Source organism: Astatotilapia calliptera, chromosome 4, assembly GCF_964374335.1.
Source record: "Astatotilapia calliptera chromosome 4, fAstCal68.1, whole genome shotgun sequence".
Classification (NCBI taxonomy): domain Eukaryota; kingdom Metazoa; phylum Chordata; class Actinopteri; order Cichliformes; family Cichlidae; genus Astatotilapia; species Astatotilapia calliptera.
The window spans coordinates 1,550,267-1,565,273 of NC_137425.1; the positions used below are offsets into that span (position 1 = coordinate 1,550,267).

At 46.0% G+C, this 15,007-nt stretch overlaps 1 protein-coding gene and 1 long non-coding RNA gene across 3 annotated transcripts; both read right to left on the minus strand.

Annotated features, from left to right (window-relative positions):
• Positions 1 to 1,137: 1,137 nt before the first annotated feature.
• LOC145428210 (uncharacterized) lies at positions 1,138 to 9,326 on the minus strand. Of its 2 annotated transcripts, none has more exons than XR_013908439.1 (2): positions 9,034 to 9,326; positions 1,138 to 5,619 (listed from the first exon to the last, which is right to left on the minus strand). It is a non-coding gene; the product is annotated as an uncharacterized LOC145428210 (long non-coding RNA). The 2 variants fall into 2 exon arrangements; XR_013908440.1 differs by having other exon boundaries at positions 1,138 to 5,715.
• An 811-nt stretch (positions 9,327 to 10,137) lies between these two features.
• Positions 10,138 to 12,519, minus strand: nupr1b (nuclear protein 1b). Its single transcript, XM_026163885.2, has 3 exons — positions 11,813 to 12,519; positions 11,599 to 11,734; positions 10,138 to 10,387 (listed from the first exon to the last, which is right to left on the minus strand). The coding sequence occupies exons 1-2, from the start codon at positions 11,907 to 11,909 to the stop codon at positions 11,607 to 11,609; spliced, it is 225 nt and encodes a 74-aa protein (XP_026019670.1). The 5' UTR covers positions 11,910 to 12,519; the 3' UTR covers positions 10,138 to 10,387; positions 11,599 to 11,606.
• Positions 12,520 to 15,007: the final 2,488 nt, after the last annotated feature.

The window sequence follows — 15,007 nt, forward strand, 5'->3', positions numbered from 1 at the left end:
CCTCCTCAGACACAGTGTGCGCACTGACGTCATCCGCGGTGCGCACACTGTCCGGTCTCATGGTGTTCGCTGTGTCGAATCTAGCGTAGAATACGTTTAGATCCTCACACAGAGAGGCCGTGGTCTGCGGTGTGCTGGTTTTCCCTCTAAAGTCTGTGATCGTGTTTAGTCCCTGCCACATACTCCGAGGGTTGTCAAACTGTTGCTCCACCCTGTCCCTGTACTCACGTTTGGCTGCTTTGATCGTCTTCCGGAGTTGGTAATGTGCGTGTTTGTAGTCCGATGTGTTCGCGGAGGCAAAGGCGGTGCTCCGTGCCGCCAGTGCCGCGCGAACATCTCCGTTAATCCAGGGTTTTTGATTTGGGAAGGATTTAACTGTTCTGGATGGGACGACATCTTCCACGCATTTCCTGATGAATCCACAGACTGAGTCTGTGTATTCATCAATGTCTCTGGCGGCCACGTGAATGCACCGTTCACAGGTTTTCACGTGCTTTGAACCTACTGGAGTCCTGAATGAGAGACGTGTGGGTCAGCTTCTGCTCTTCAAATAAAAATGGACCTGACAGTTTTTATTTTCACACACTTTCATAGATGGAGCTCCAGGTTAGGATTCCAGCTCAAACGACACACTGGTGTCAGAGGGCTGAATGTTTTATTGGACTGTGTGAATATAGTCTGCTGAAGAACCAGCATGATGACCGATAACATTTACTGAAGCATCGCTGTTATCGTCATCAGTTACCTGGAGATTCTTTACCTCTCTGAAAGAACTGCCTGTGACCTCTGACCTCTGAGCTGCAGGTCTGAGTCTTGTCACAGTCGAGTTTTGCTTCATGTACGCCATCAAATATCTCCATGTGAAGCTGCTCGCTGTCACTCGCTGCAGCCTACCTGCAGTCAGGGGGAGGAGCTTCTTTCTGATGAGCAACACAGTGAAACTAAAATATCATTCCCATCGTGGTAGTATCGATTCAACACCAATACCTGTGTTAGTACTCTCAATGTTTGTGTCAACACTCCCCACCCCAAATCTGCCGACGCTTGTAAACTTGAAACAGTCCTGCAGAGAAACACCAGCAACCATATGAGCGCACGCTTTCAGAATCAGAATCAGAATCAGAATCAGAATCAGAATCAGAATCAGAAAGGGTTTTATTGCCAAATGTTGAGCAGGTTTACAACATTAGGAAATTGCTGCGGTGCTTCAGTGCAAACATACTGTCATAAATTACGCTTAAATAGACATGAAAATAAAAATAAGAATAAGAATTAAAAGTGCTACGTAGATAGATATATACATGATATATACATGAGTGCAGGTGGTGATCAGTGCCAAACATGGAATGATGCAGTGACACAGCGTAGGGTCATGTGTTAGTGGCGGGGACAGTCATACGGTTATTGTTCATGTGTCCAACAGCAGAGGGGAAGAAACTGTTCTTGTGGCGAGAGGTTCTGGTGCGAATGGACCGGAGCCTCCTGCCTGAGGGGAGCAGGTCAAACAGACTGTGTCCAGGGTGAGAAGGGTCAGCTGAGATCCGAGCTGCACGCCCCAGTGTCCTGGAGGTGTACAGGTCCTGCAGAGATGGGAGTCTGCAGCCAATCACCTTCTCAGCAGAGCGCACAACACGCTGCAGTCTCTGTTTGTCCCTGATAGTGGCTCCAGCGTACCACACGGTGATGGAGGAGGTGAGGATGGACTCGATGATTGCAGTGTAGAACTGCATCATCGTCCGTGTTGGCAGGTTGAATTTCTTCAGCTGCCTCAGGAAGTACATCCTCTGCTGGGCTTTCTTAATGACGGAGGTGATGGTGGGCTCCCACTTCAGGTCCTGGGTGATGGTGGTACCCAGGAAGCGGAATGAGTCCACAGAGGTGATGGGGGTGTCAGTCAGGATGATGGGGGGGAGTGGGGCTGTGTGCTTCCTGAAGTCCACAATAATCTCCACTGTCTTCTGGGCATTCAGCACCAGGTTGTTGTGGTCTTGGTGACCCTTTTAACCCCATACGCTCAGTCTGTGTGACCTCAGCCCGCTGAGTGTTTGCAGTGCTGCATCGTGGTTCACTCGCAGTTAGCTTTGAGCTTTCTTTGTGGACAAGAAACGAAACCACAGAAAAAAGCTGACAAACTCAAAGGATTCAGACCAGAGTAAACGATCTGGAGCTGAGAACGTTCTCTCTGAAGGCGGGACCAGAACAAACACACGCATGAACATCCTTTGAGTTTAAATTCGTCTTTCAAACAAAGTCTAATTTTCTAGCACTGACGACGCCGAGTGTTTGGCACACGAAAAAGAGTTTGTGCCTTTTTATTTTTACAAACCTTCAAGCGGAGCTTTTTTCCTCTCGTGCTCTGATCATCGTCATTATGCACGAGTCAGCGCGTGTCAGTGTGCGTTTGTGAGCGTTCGATGTTCGGGGATCGTCGCGTTCCACTAAGACCAAAGTCAGCTCACTGCTTTCGTGGGGAGTCGCTGCGCGGTGAACTTAACATTTCTTAACATCTTATCATTAGCAGCCATAATGACTTCTGTGAAGACCTGCAGGCTGCGCTGTGGACGAGATTAACTGCAGACTCACTCACTGCTGCTCCAGTCTCAGGGCGGGAACATTTTACTCAGAATAACCTCTTTATGATGCTTTTCCTTTTCTTTAGCAAATATTTATATTACAGTGTCAGATATTCACAACTGAGGTGAAAAATGACGTGACCCAGACGCTCAGGCCTTTGCTGGGGTCACTGTTACCACTGCAGGCCACGGCGAGATCATTTAACACATTTTATACAGGAAGACATTTCAAAGCACTTTTTAAAAACAGCAAATCATTCAAATGCAAATGAGAAGAATCCGAGGAAAACAAATAGACGTATAAGATACAGAGAAGACGACGCGATTACTGGAAGTGGAAACAGGTTTAAACCTGATCATTTGGAAGCTGCAGTAGATTAAAAGCTGCGAAGAGAAACTGACTTTGCTTTTTTAAACTGTGTAAATCAGATGTAAATAAATGATCGTAGCTGGGATTAAATGGCTCCAGCAGATATTTAAGATGTTTTCACAGATGAGGAGAACAGGAACGCTTCTTCTGAACAAAACGAGGGCCTCGGATGGCCGGCCAGCTCAGACGCGTCCTCTGAAAGTCAATCTACCGTTAACAGCACAGACACTCAAAGTCCTCAGTGATCATCTGCAGAGATGCAGCTCTGCTAAGGACTGCTTGGTTTCCCTCTTATCTGTTCTTTTATCTGTGCTGTTCCCCAAGGATCAGTACGAGTTCCTGCTTAGTTTCTGTTGTCACCACAAACAGAACATTCCCGTGGCTTCGGGCTACATTTGGAGAGAGAGCTGTGTTTGTGTTTGTGCGTCTAACCACACCTTAGCCTGCCTAACCCTTGCACATATCCTTGGGCAAGACACTAACCCCAAGTTGCTGATGCATCCATCAGAGTGTGACTGTTGGAAAGCACTTACAGAGAAAGAGCAAACGTTCTTGTGTGAATGAGCAGAAAAGCGCTGGATGAGAACCGGTGTGTTTACGTCTGTTCCCTTCGTTCACTTACCTGTTGCGGTGGAGGAGATGGTGTTCCTGCCTGTGTGGATTTGTTCTTGCTTGATGAGTTTGTAAATGGTTATCTTGCCCCAACCAGCACCACACTTCCTCCTGTAACGCTGCATCTTCGTGTAGCAGCGAGCGTATGCAGCACTGCACACCTCCAATCTAATCCCTGAAAGCAGCTACATCAGGTGTGATAGCAGCGTGTAGGTGGTGCAAGCAAAAACAGGTCATAACAATGTTTTTATTTTTGAAATGAAACCTACATATTTGACGAGTGGTTGAGGAATTCATCCTTCCTTCCTTCCTTCCTCTCCTCCATCCCGCCTTTTCCTTTTCATTCCTCATATTCCTTCGTTTGCTGCTTTTTCTTTTTACCTTTTCTCTTCTTTCTTTTTTGTTCTTTCTCCATTCTTTGCCTCCTTCCTTCCATCTTTTCTTCATTTCCTTTCTTAGGTTCCTTTACTTCCTCCTTTCTTTCTTTTCTTTTACTTTCTTCCCTCCTTTGTTAACAGCAGCTGCCTCAGAGCTTCGTGCTGAATGTGCCGCAGCTGTAACAGGACATAAACTCTGCAGACAGTTCGCGTATGTTACGTGTTCTTGTAGCCAAACTGTAACATTAAAGTTCATTTGTGTTCAGCTCCCTCTGCCCGCCTGCTCGCGTCCTCTCTCCCGAACACGGTTTCATTCGTATAACAGGAAGCGGCCCAGTCGATATTTGTGACCCGCAGGCCGCCGGGAACGAGAAAACAATATCTGCAGGGCGACCTTTCCCTCGCGCCCGCTGTTCCCTGTAATAAAACCAGCAGCTCACACAGCAGATACCATCGGCAGCAGGAAGTTCGATCTGGGCTGATTTCATTCAGCTCTCCGCATCCTCGTCACCGCCTGAGTCTCCATCACGTCTGAAAGCGTGTTTATCTCCGTCAGCCTCGATATGAGACTCGTTATGATGCGAAGACGGACTCCTCGCCAGTCGATGTGTTTTGTTTTCATTTCACTGTATGACACAGGTTTATAGATTTTTGTGCTTTAGTCCGACCTCTCTGACCTTTAACCGCTGTTAACCTGCTGTCCACAAACATGGAGGCCAGATTAGTAACCAGGACTGAACCTTTAGTACTCAGCCTCGACCTGAATGTTCCTGCGTGTCACTGTGGGGCAAAAAGAGGATGAAATTGTAACGAAGCTGGAAGTTTACTTAACAGGCTTTATACACCCAAACAGATACATTTATGTAAACATAACGTAGAAATAATCAGATTTCAACAAAGGAAATTTACTTTATTGGTTATGTTTCAGTTTATATCATGAATATTTTCTTTAATGGTTCAATATTTGATAAACGTTTGTCCCCAATACACAAAATGTGTCCCAACTTTACAGAAACTCCATGAAATGTCTGATTTGCGTACATACATGCAGAACATGTGGTGCACGAGTGACGGTCGAGGGCAGACGTGGACGGCATCCCGACTCATCACAGCTGAGCCCTCAAACGCGCTCTGGTTCCAAAAAAACTTCAGTCGGTCCTCACAAACATGGACATGAAAGCTTACACCCCCACTTACACAATATCATATTACCCACTCATAACAGACGAATGATCTCTGTCTCTTTGGCAATCCTCAGGACCAGTTGCTAGGCAACCAGGGGAGTTTCTAAGAGCACTGGTATCTCCTCTGCAGAGGGGGAGGTGATGGGGGAGGCGTGTGTGTGCGATAGTGGTACAGAAACACTGATCTGGATGTTGAATGGTGAGGCTGGTTATGTAAGCGTGTATAAATATTCCTGATCCCTGTTTCCACATCAGAGCCAAATCCTGCAGGTGTGCGGGGGATCCGATCCGTCCTGCTCCCCGCTCGTCCAGCAGCAGCAGATTTTTCCAGCAGCATCGCTTACAACGGTGGTGGAGCCAAACAGGAAGTCAGGATTAAGCAGAAATAGACCGTTTAGTTGGCCCGTTCGCACCGCACGAGCTGATCCTGTCTCACTAAATGCTCGGGATCTGGTTTCCCGGCAGCAGGAGGCCCATGACGGCTCCGGACTGAAGGTCATGATCTGCAAACAGGTGAGATGGTTCAGGTGTGCTGCGCGTCAGCCCGTGGACTGAAAAACCCTCAAATCCCTCAGCTGATCAGAGCGGCAGGGTTCACGCTGTGACAGGCAGACAATGCCAAAGTCATGAATAATACAGGAATAAATAATCCATCAAATGCATCAAAAATATAAAACATAATAATACATGCTTGGTTTTGTGAGAATCACAAATAAGACAGCTATAAATAAAAAAATATTACATTTTAAATTAAATATGAAGGTAAACTCCAAACATGCCCGTTTACGTAAATGAATGAATAAATAGATTTATCTGAACGTTTTGGTCCCTTTGATGGCATCTTGATGATACGGAGCCATTTATTTGTTCCAGCCTCTTACTGAAGAAGGCCTCCATTAAAGGGAGCAAAGTCGTTTTTCCACGGATGGGGGCAAAAATACCTAGAAATATAAATCATTTACAGGTATCTTTCCGAGACCGATAAAACGTTGGATGAGCATCCTTTAGCCTGCAGGTGCAGATTTGATGAAGCGTGTTCTGTTTTCACTCTGACACAAATCAGCCTCCAGTCTCTGAAGTTTCCACATCCTGCCCGGCGCCCGGCTAACTCCCGACTCCCTCAGCTGAGGCAAGTGAAGCCGCCGCAGAGTTGGATGTTAAATTATAGATCTGACTTGTCAACTTCTTTAAACTTTGGGCCTTCAGTAGAGACTTTTATAAAAGATATATGTCGCCATGGTGACGTGACCCAGAGGTTTCTGAGTTCTGCATTTTAAAGTTTCCACAAGTTACTACTGATGCTAACATGTTTTGCTAGCAGTTAGCTGCTAGCTATCTTTGCAGACAGCTAGCAGCTAACTGCCACCTGTAGCTAACTGCCACCTGTAGCTAACTGCCACCTGTAGGTTCCTCTAACATCCATTTTTAGTGACATCATCTGACCAACAACACAGTTAAATGCAGTCGCATGGCAGGATGCTGTAAACGAACTTCAGTCAGGAGAACAACTGAGATAATCCATCCACAATACCAGGTTATATACATATACAAACATTAAAACATGTTAGAAACACAACAGCCTTAATGAACACAGAGTAGTTTGGAACCAGGGTTCATACGTCATCACTTAAAGACCAGATACAGTCTAACAAGCTAGAATTAGCTGATAACAGCACTCCACCTTCTTGTCTAAATATGGCAAAACACTAATGTTGAAGGGTGCCTACGTGCTTCTATTATTAACAGTTTGTGCAGTTTAAAAAACAAGAGTAATAAAGGGGAACCAATCAGGAAAAAGCAGCAAATTACTCTGTATTGAGTATTGGGGTCTCTATTGAGTCCAGTTTCAGGGCTGTTAAAGAAACAAAGGTCCAGCAGAGCACAGCTGGGTTTATGCCACACATGAGATTTGTTGTTGAGATGAGGAAAAGTACAGAGTAGCGAACTCCTGTTTTTTCTGGAAAGACTTCAGATATGAAATAATAATGAAAAGTGTCTGCGGCTGTCAGCGAGGCATCTCCGCCGCTGAAGCCCTGACGGCACACACGAAAGCGCCTGTGTTCAATAAGCGTCCCGCCTCACGCCGTATCTGCGCTCACACGGAGAGAGGCGGGCAATGAACCAATCACAGCGATGGTTCAGATTCAGAGGAGAGCTGCTGCAGGTACGCGGAGCTTCACTTTAATAAACACACGGCCAGAAACATCTGCACAGCTGCAAACACACAGTCAACCTGCAGGTCACATGACCACACCCAGCTCATACCTGAAAAGCTTTTTTTAAACTGTCACCTAATCAAACTAATCAAACATTTCTTTATAAAAACAAGCAAACAACAACAACCATCGCTGTCACAGACCTGATCTCGCCAGCCAGCCAAGACTTTAGAACAAGACTGATTTGATCCTTTTATTAGGTACAAAAAATTATTGACCCAAAATGTTTCCATGAGGAAGAATAAAACAGCTTCGAGAGGGAGACCTAAACAGGTCGAGGTGATGTGGATGGTTTGTCCTGGACTCCTGAGGCTGGGCACTCAAAACAAGTTCAGCACAGTCCGGCTGCTCTGTGTTAGCTGGCCCAACAAAACTTAAACCCCAGTTGGTGATAACAGGGATCACAATGGCGAGCATAGATACGCCCACATCGCTCTCCTGCCCAGGGCCTCAGGCTATTTCTTCTGGAGTACTGAGGGGTTCCCAAGCCAGCTGAGACATACTCTCAGGTCTGCCCAGAACATCCTGAATCACCTCCACGGGCTCCATGTGGAGAGGCAGCGACTCCACACCGAGCTCCTCCTGAATGACCGGGCTCTTTACCCCCGTGTGCTTCTTTCTGAACAGTTTCATTAGTTTAAACAAAAACCCAAGAACACGATCAAATGTTAATGCAGGACATGGATGATGTCATATTTGCCTATGTCCATCATTTATATACAGTTTGTGTGCTATTAAAATTGAGAAGCTGAAGGTTACTATGCTAATTCCTAATGAAGTGCTCGCTGAGTGTAGAAACCTGTGGGATGATTTTTACTCCACATAAAAACCCAAAAGGTCGTCGGCGCATCTTTGATTGTGGGGACGTCTTTGATTGTGGGGACGTCTTTGATTGCGGGGACGTCTGAGCGTTGAGTGCGGTTTCATCACCTGCTGCTGCTCACAGCTCTGCAGCTTGTCCCGAGTTTCAGTGTGAGCTCCGCAGAGTCCGTGTTACGTAACGCTGCGCTGTTGCATAAGCTCGCATCTAAAACTGCAGCACAATAAACTTCAGTGTGATCAGACACTTTTCTCTGAGTCCTGCTCAAAGTCTGTGCTCACAGAACAACAGGGCCAGAGTCCAAGTGGAGCCAGGCAACACATCACTGTGACCTGTAAAGTCCTCACACACTTCACACATACCAGACTCTCAATGGCTGAGAGATGCTGCCCCCTGCTGGACGATCCATGCTCTCCACCAGTGTTGGTCAAGTTACTTGAAAAAGGTAATCAGTAACTAATTACTGTCCTGGTCGTTGTGTCCTTGGGCAAGACACTTTACCCTACCGCCTACTGGTGTTGGTCAGAGGGGCCGATGGCGCGATATGGCAGCCTCGCTTCTGTCAGTCTGCCCCAGGGCAGCTGTGGCTACAACTGTAGCTGCCTCCACCAGTGTGTGAATGTGAGAGTGACTGAATAGTGGCATTGTAAAGCGCTTTGGGTGCCTTGAAAAGCGCTATATAAATCCAATCCATTATTATTATTATTTAAACCTATTTTCTGCACATTCCAGCACATAAAATAAAATATTTTTTGTGTTTACACTCAGTCTTTCAAACAGATGCAAGTAAAACACAGCAGAAAATAAATAAAGTCAGAGACTCAGCGGTCCTGTTGCTCTATTTTCACTGTAAAGATGGACTGCGGTAGGCGGAGGTTTACCCTGGTGCAGGTGTGCCACGGTCAGTGGAAGGATCCGTAAGTTTCTCTGTGAGTTTCCCATTACGTCGTAGCTACTCGGTGCTTGTTGGAAATTTAGGGTTTTTTCGCTGTAAAAAGAAGTTTTCTTCCCACGCACAGCGGACACTAATGTTTTTGTCACTTTTTATGGAATCAAACTCAAAGTAAGGTCAGTACTTCCACGCTTTAAACGCTGCACGCTCATACTCTCTCTGCACTCGATATGTGATCCATTGTTGATCTGCACACAGCTGTTGTCACGAACGTCGCACTCGCTTACGTCACTGTAGTGAGACATTCTCGCAAAAAAATCACGGTTTTAGTAACGCAGTAACGCAGCGTTCCTACGGGAAAGTAACGGTATCTAATTACTGTTTTTGCAATAGTAATCCCTTACTTTACTCGTTTAGTTTACAGTAGCCCCTTACTCTAACCATAACTCACTGTAACCCTGTGTGAGTGCTGCTGGTGAAGTTACATCGCTGCTACACGTTCTCAGTGTTTCCATCTTCGTGGCGTCACAATCACTTTGTTTCATCACTTTGCAGATGAGATTGACCTTTAACCTGCACATTTTCACCTCTTCACCTGCATTCAAACAGCTCTGCCTGAGGAAGTGCAGCTGGGGTTAGCCGTACCAGACTCCATTCACAAAAACAAGATTTTACCTCATAAACTGAGTTGTCTGCTTCTGCTGTGATTGGTTCGCTTTAAAACCTTTCTTGCTTCAAATGACGGCCCACCAACTGCAACGGTTATATTTAGAACATTTTCACCTGTTTACCCGTCATAAGAGATGTCCTCCCGATCCCTTAGCAGCACTCAGCAGCAGTGCATCACTCCTGTGATCTGAAAGCTTTAATTCCTGCTTTTGTCAGTGGAGTCTGGTGCTTTGTTTCAACAAGCTGTCAGAGTGTGCTTCACATTTAGAACATCCACAAAAGCTCAGACGTTGGTATTTAAACACGTTAGTGTGGCTCTGAACTTTCTAGGCTCTCTTTCCTGGCGCCTCACTACATCCATCTTTTATATACAGGCTGTGTTCTTTCACTGAGGCCTAAAAGGAAGAAACAATGAACACTCTCATTTCAGTTTAACAAGTCTTTAATCGTAAAAACAAGTTTAAAAAACATCCTTAAGAATGAGCCATTTGCCGCCACCGCAGTCTCGGTGCGCGGTCGCGGTCCAAGTGGGGACCCAGGGGTACGCCGCCTCAGGTGAGAGCTCTCTAACACCTGCGGGCCCATCGGAGCTCAGATGCTCCTGCCATCTGCACGTGTCGTTCTGTCGCCAAGGACGCCATGGTCGGTTTCCGGGATGAGCCGTCCGAGATTCCCTTTAGTGGAAAAGAAAAATATAAAATAATTAATTAAAATAAATAAACACGAGGAGTTCAAGCATCTATTTACCAACAGCAGCACCATGTGTTAAAAATCTGTTTTAAAAAAATCCAAAATTAAAATTTTCCATGTTTTTCTTCATTTACAGTTTCATTAGGTGATCTGTCAGGTACATCTACGAGTTTATCCTGTAGGATTAAATCATAATAAAGCTTAAAAATGATGTAAGAACTGTATCGGTTCTAAATGACTTGCAGTACCTGCACAGGCCACCAGGAGGACACGTAAGAAGAAAAGAGATGAGGAGGAAGGAGGAGGACAAGGGAGAACATGAAGAAGACGAACAGGGATGTGGAAAAGAAGGAGGATGGAGAAGGCTTGGGGTGGGGCAAAGAAGGAGAGGAAGAGAGAGGAGCAGGAGGAGGAGATAAGAAGGAGGAGGATTGTAGAAGTGTACAAACTTCTACTGGAAATCTGCCCATTCAAACTATGAACCTGGTGATGACGTGCAGGAGGCGAAGGGCAGGAGTTAATAAACAGTTTTGTTCTGAGGGAATTCGTATTCTACGGGAAATATATTACATATATTTTAGCTAAAACAACAACTATGCTGTTTTTTCACACATGACGTCACTACTCCTCAACCTTAACTGTTAATTAACAGCTGGCTTTAAATTCAGCTGTTAATTAACAGTTAATTATTGTTAATAACTGTGGAGCAAGCGCAGTTTAGGAAAAGGCCTGATGTGGTACAGTATGCTGTGTTCCAAACATTCGTTTAAAAATCGACGATTTCAGATTCAGACCGATCCTCGAGCAAAGAAACCGAGAATATGGATTCAAAGTGGACCGCCTACACAGGAAACACGCTGCCTAAAATTCGGCGCACGACTCGATATAAAAATTAACTTTGGACTCTTTTCTGAGAGCTGTAAAGTCAAAGCGTGGCAGCAAAAGTGCTGCGGTAGAGGCTTAAATTCAAGTTCTGCACGCGGCGCGTCTGGCGTCACATTTGCCCAGTTCCAGCGTTCCAAACAGCCACAGACCAGACAGCGTTCAGAAATCTGCCCGTTTTGACGTGTTTATGGCCTCTGTCAGTGCAAACGGACTCATGTGAGTCAGACGCCTTTGCTCTGACTGAAACAGCATTCCTGCTTTACTTCGGCGCACAGTTACTGACACACAAACACGGTTTTCCCGGGTTTACCTCAATATTCACTCCTTGTCTTTCTTCTCGCTGTTCTGGAGCTTCTCCACGATCTTGCGCTCATGTCCTGCGGGGTTGTTTCTGTTGGTGTTGTCGCTGGCCTCCTTCTTTGTCCTGCCCTTCCGAGCCGAACCTTCTGCAACAGAAAAACTAAAGCAGTGAGTTTCCCGGGCCCGGAACACGAACCGGACCGAACCAGGACAGGTTAGCTCACCTGCGTATTTATCCGTCAGGTTATAGTACTCGTACTCGTCGTAGTACTCGTCCTCAAACTTGGTGGGCTTCATGTTTTTCACGTCGACGTGACTCATGTTTGTTTTTCCACAAGTTTGTCAGAGATCTTTGCGTCTGCGCAGTAAGCCTCTGTGTTCGCAGGTTTGTCTGTTTTTCGTCTTTCTGTGTTTATATATGAGAAGCATGCAACTCCTCCTCCTTCTCCTCCTCCTCCTCCTGACTCCTCCTGCAGGGCTCCTCTTTCCTCTGCACTAATGTTGCATCAGCCACAGAGCTGCATGCTCTGGATAACAAGAACACACTCTTTGTGTCAAATACACAACTTTTTGTCTCATGTTTCTACATTTTTTTTTTAAGTCACATTCAGTATTTCTTCTCATAGCTTTAAACCTTTGTTTACATAGTTATTAGCTCTCGTTGGTTCTTACAGCTAATTCTCACTTACTTGGCTGGATACTCTTGTTTTGGTACTTTTTATATACCCACCAAGGTATCCTAACTTTCCTTCACCTGTCCTGTTTCTGAGCATGAAGCTTGTGTTATCTTCATCACATGCTGACACTCAGGTGTGCGGTGAATACCTGACACCTGTGTACGTGGTCTCTGGTCCTGTGACTCCTGTGAGACCCGACCTTGGTTCCCCCGGATGATCCCGGGTCTGTTTTCTTTGGTTATCAGCAGCTGCTGTGGTCACATGACCCTGACCTGGTTCGTGGTGTTTATCTAAAGCTGCTCCACCTGCGCTGCAGTGTGACAGCAGATCACAGCCGTCCTGCAGAAATGTTTCCATTAATGTGACCCAGACTCATCTCCAGAAGCTTCACTGTGACTCTTGGAGCCTGGCTCCTCGGTTTGTTTCCTCTCATCACTCAGAGGTCCTTTCAGACACGATCGTAACCGCTTTCACTTTTGTTTTTCATATCAGTTTAAAAACTTACTTTATTGGAAAAACGTGCAGCTAAAACTGAAGATCCAAAGCAGCATGAAAGGACCGCTGCAGTTACTTATATTAGTTAGTGATATTAGCTTTGTTTCGGTGTCCTTGTGTCCACATTTATCTAATCTGTGTGGAACAAACTCTGGACTGAGCGTCTCAGAGGAACAAACAGAAGAACGAGCGCTTTGCTCTCTGCTCGTGGTTCAGATTCAGCACATTTTTACATTTGAGCTGTAAAACACTTCAGCTCAGCACAGGTGTCGCTTTCTGTCACAGAGACACACAGAGACACACAGAGACACACAGACACACACAGACACACACACACAGACACACACACAGACACACACAGAGACACACAGACAGACACAGAGACACACACAGAGACACACAGACACACACAGACACACACAGACACACACAGAGACACACACAGACAGACACAGACACACACACAGACACACACAGACACACACAGACAGACACAGAGACACACACAGACACACACAGACACACACAGAGACACACACAGAGACACACACAGACACACAGACAGACACAGAGACACACACAGACACACACAGACAGACACAGACACACACAGACAGACACAGACAGACACAGAGACACACACAGACACACACAGACAGACACAGACACACACAGACACACACAGAGACACACACAGACAGACACACACAGACACACACAGACACACACAGAGACACACACAGACAGACACAGACACACACACAGACACACACAGACACACACAGACAGACACAGACAGACACAGACACACACACAGACACACACAGACACACACACAGACACACACAGACACACACAGACAGACACAGAGACACACACAGACACACACAGACAGACACAGACACACACAGACACACACAGACACACACAGAGACACACACAGACAGACACAGACACACACACAGACACACACAGACACACACAGACAGACACAGAGACACACACAGACAGACACAGAGACACACACAGACACACACAGACAGACACAGAGACACACACAGAGACACACACAGACACACACAGAGACACACAGACAGACACAGACACACACACAGACACACACACAGACACACACAGACACACACAGACACACAGACACACACACAGACACACACACAGACACACACAGAGACACACACAGAGACACACAGACAGACACACACAGACACACACACAGACACACAGACAAACACAGACACACACACAGACACACACACAGACACACACACAGACACACAGAGACACACAGACACACACACAGACACACACACAGACACACACAGAGACACACACAGACACACACAGACAGACACACACAGACACACACACAGACACACAGACAAACACAGACACACACACAGACACACACACAGACACACAGAGACACACAGACACACACAGAGACACACACAGACATACACAGACAAACACAGACACACACACACAGACACAGAGACACACAGACACACACAGAGACACACACAGACATACACAGACACAGAGACACACAGACACAGACAGACACAGAGACACACAGACACACACAGACAGACACAGAGACACACAGACACACACAGACAGACACACACAGACACACACAGAGACACACAGACACACACAGACACACACACACAGAGACACACAGACACACACAGACAGACACACACAGACACACACAGAGACACACAGACACACACAGAGACACACAGACACACACAGACACACACACACAGACACACACACAGACACACACAGACACACACACACAGACACACACAGACAGACACACACAGACACACACACACACACAGACACACACAGACAGACACACACACACACACACAGACACACTTTTGAACTTTGAATTGACCGTTCTCTTTTTTCTCTTTTTTAGATCTAAGCTCATCACACGTGTGTTTGTTCGTCGTTCGTAAGTTTGATGTTATAAACGTATTTTAATCTTTCCGATGATGATTTTGTGTTTTTAGCAGCAAACTGTGGACGATCACGTCTTCGTGCTGCAGACTCAGTGAAACAGGATTTGTCAGACGTCGAGCTGAAATCTCGTCATTCTGCTGAATCGGGGAAACTTTGTCTCCTCGCGTTTGACTGTTTATCTCACAGTTTGAAATATTTCATGAATAACTGACTTTTTATGAAATCAGCCTTTTATCATGTTTATGTCGC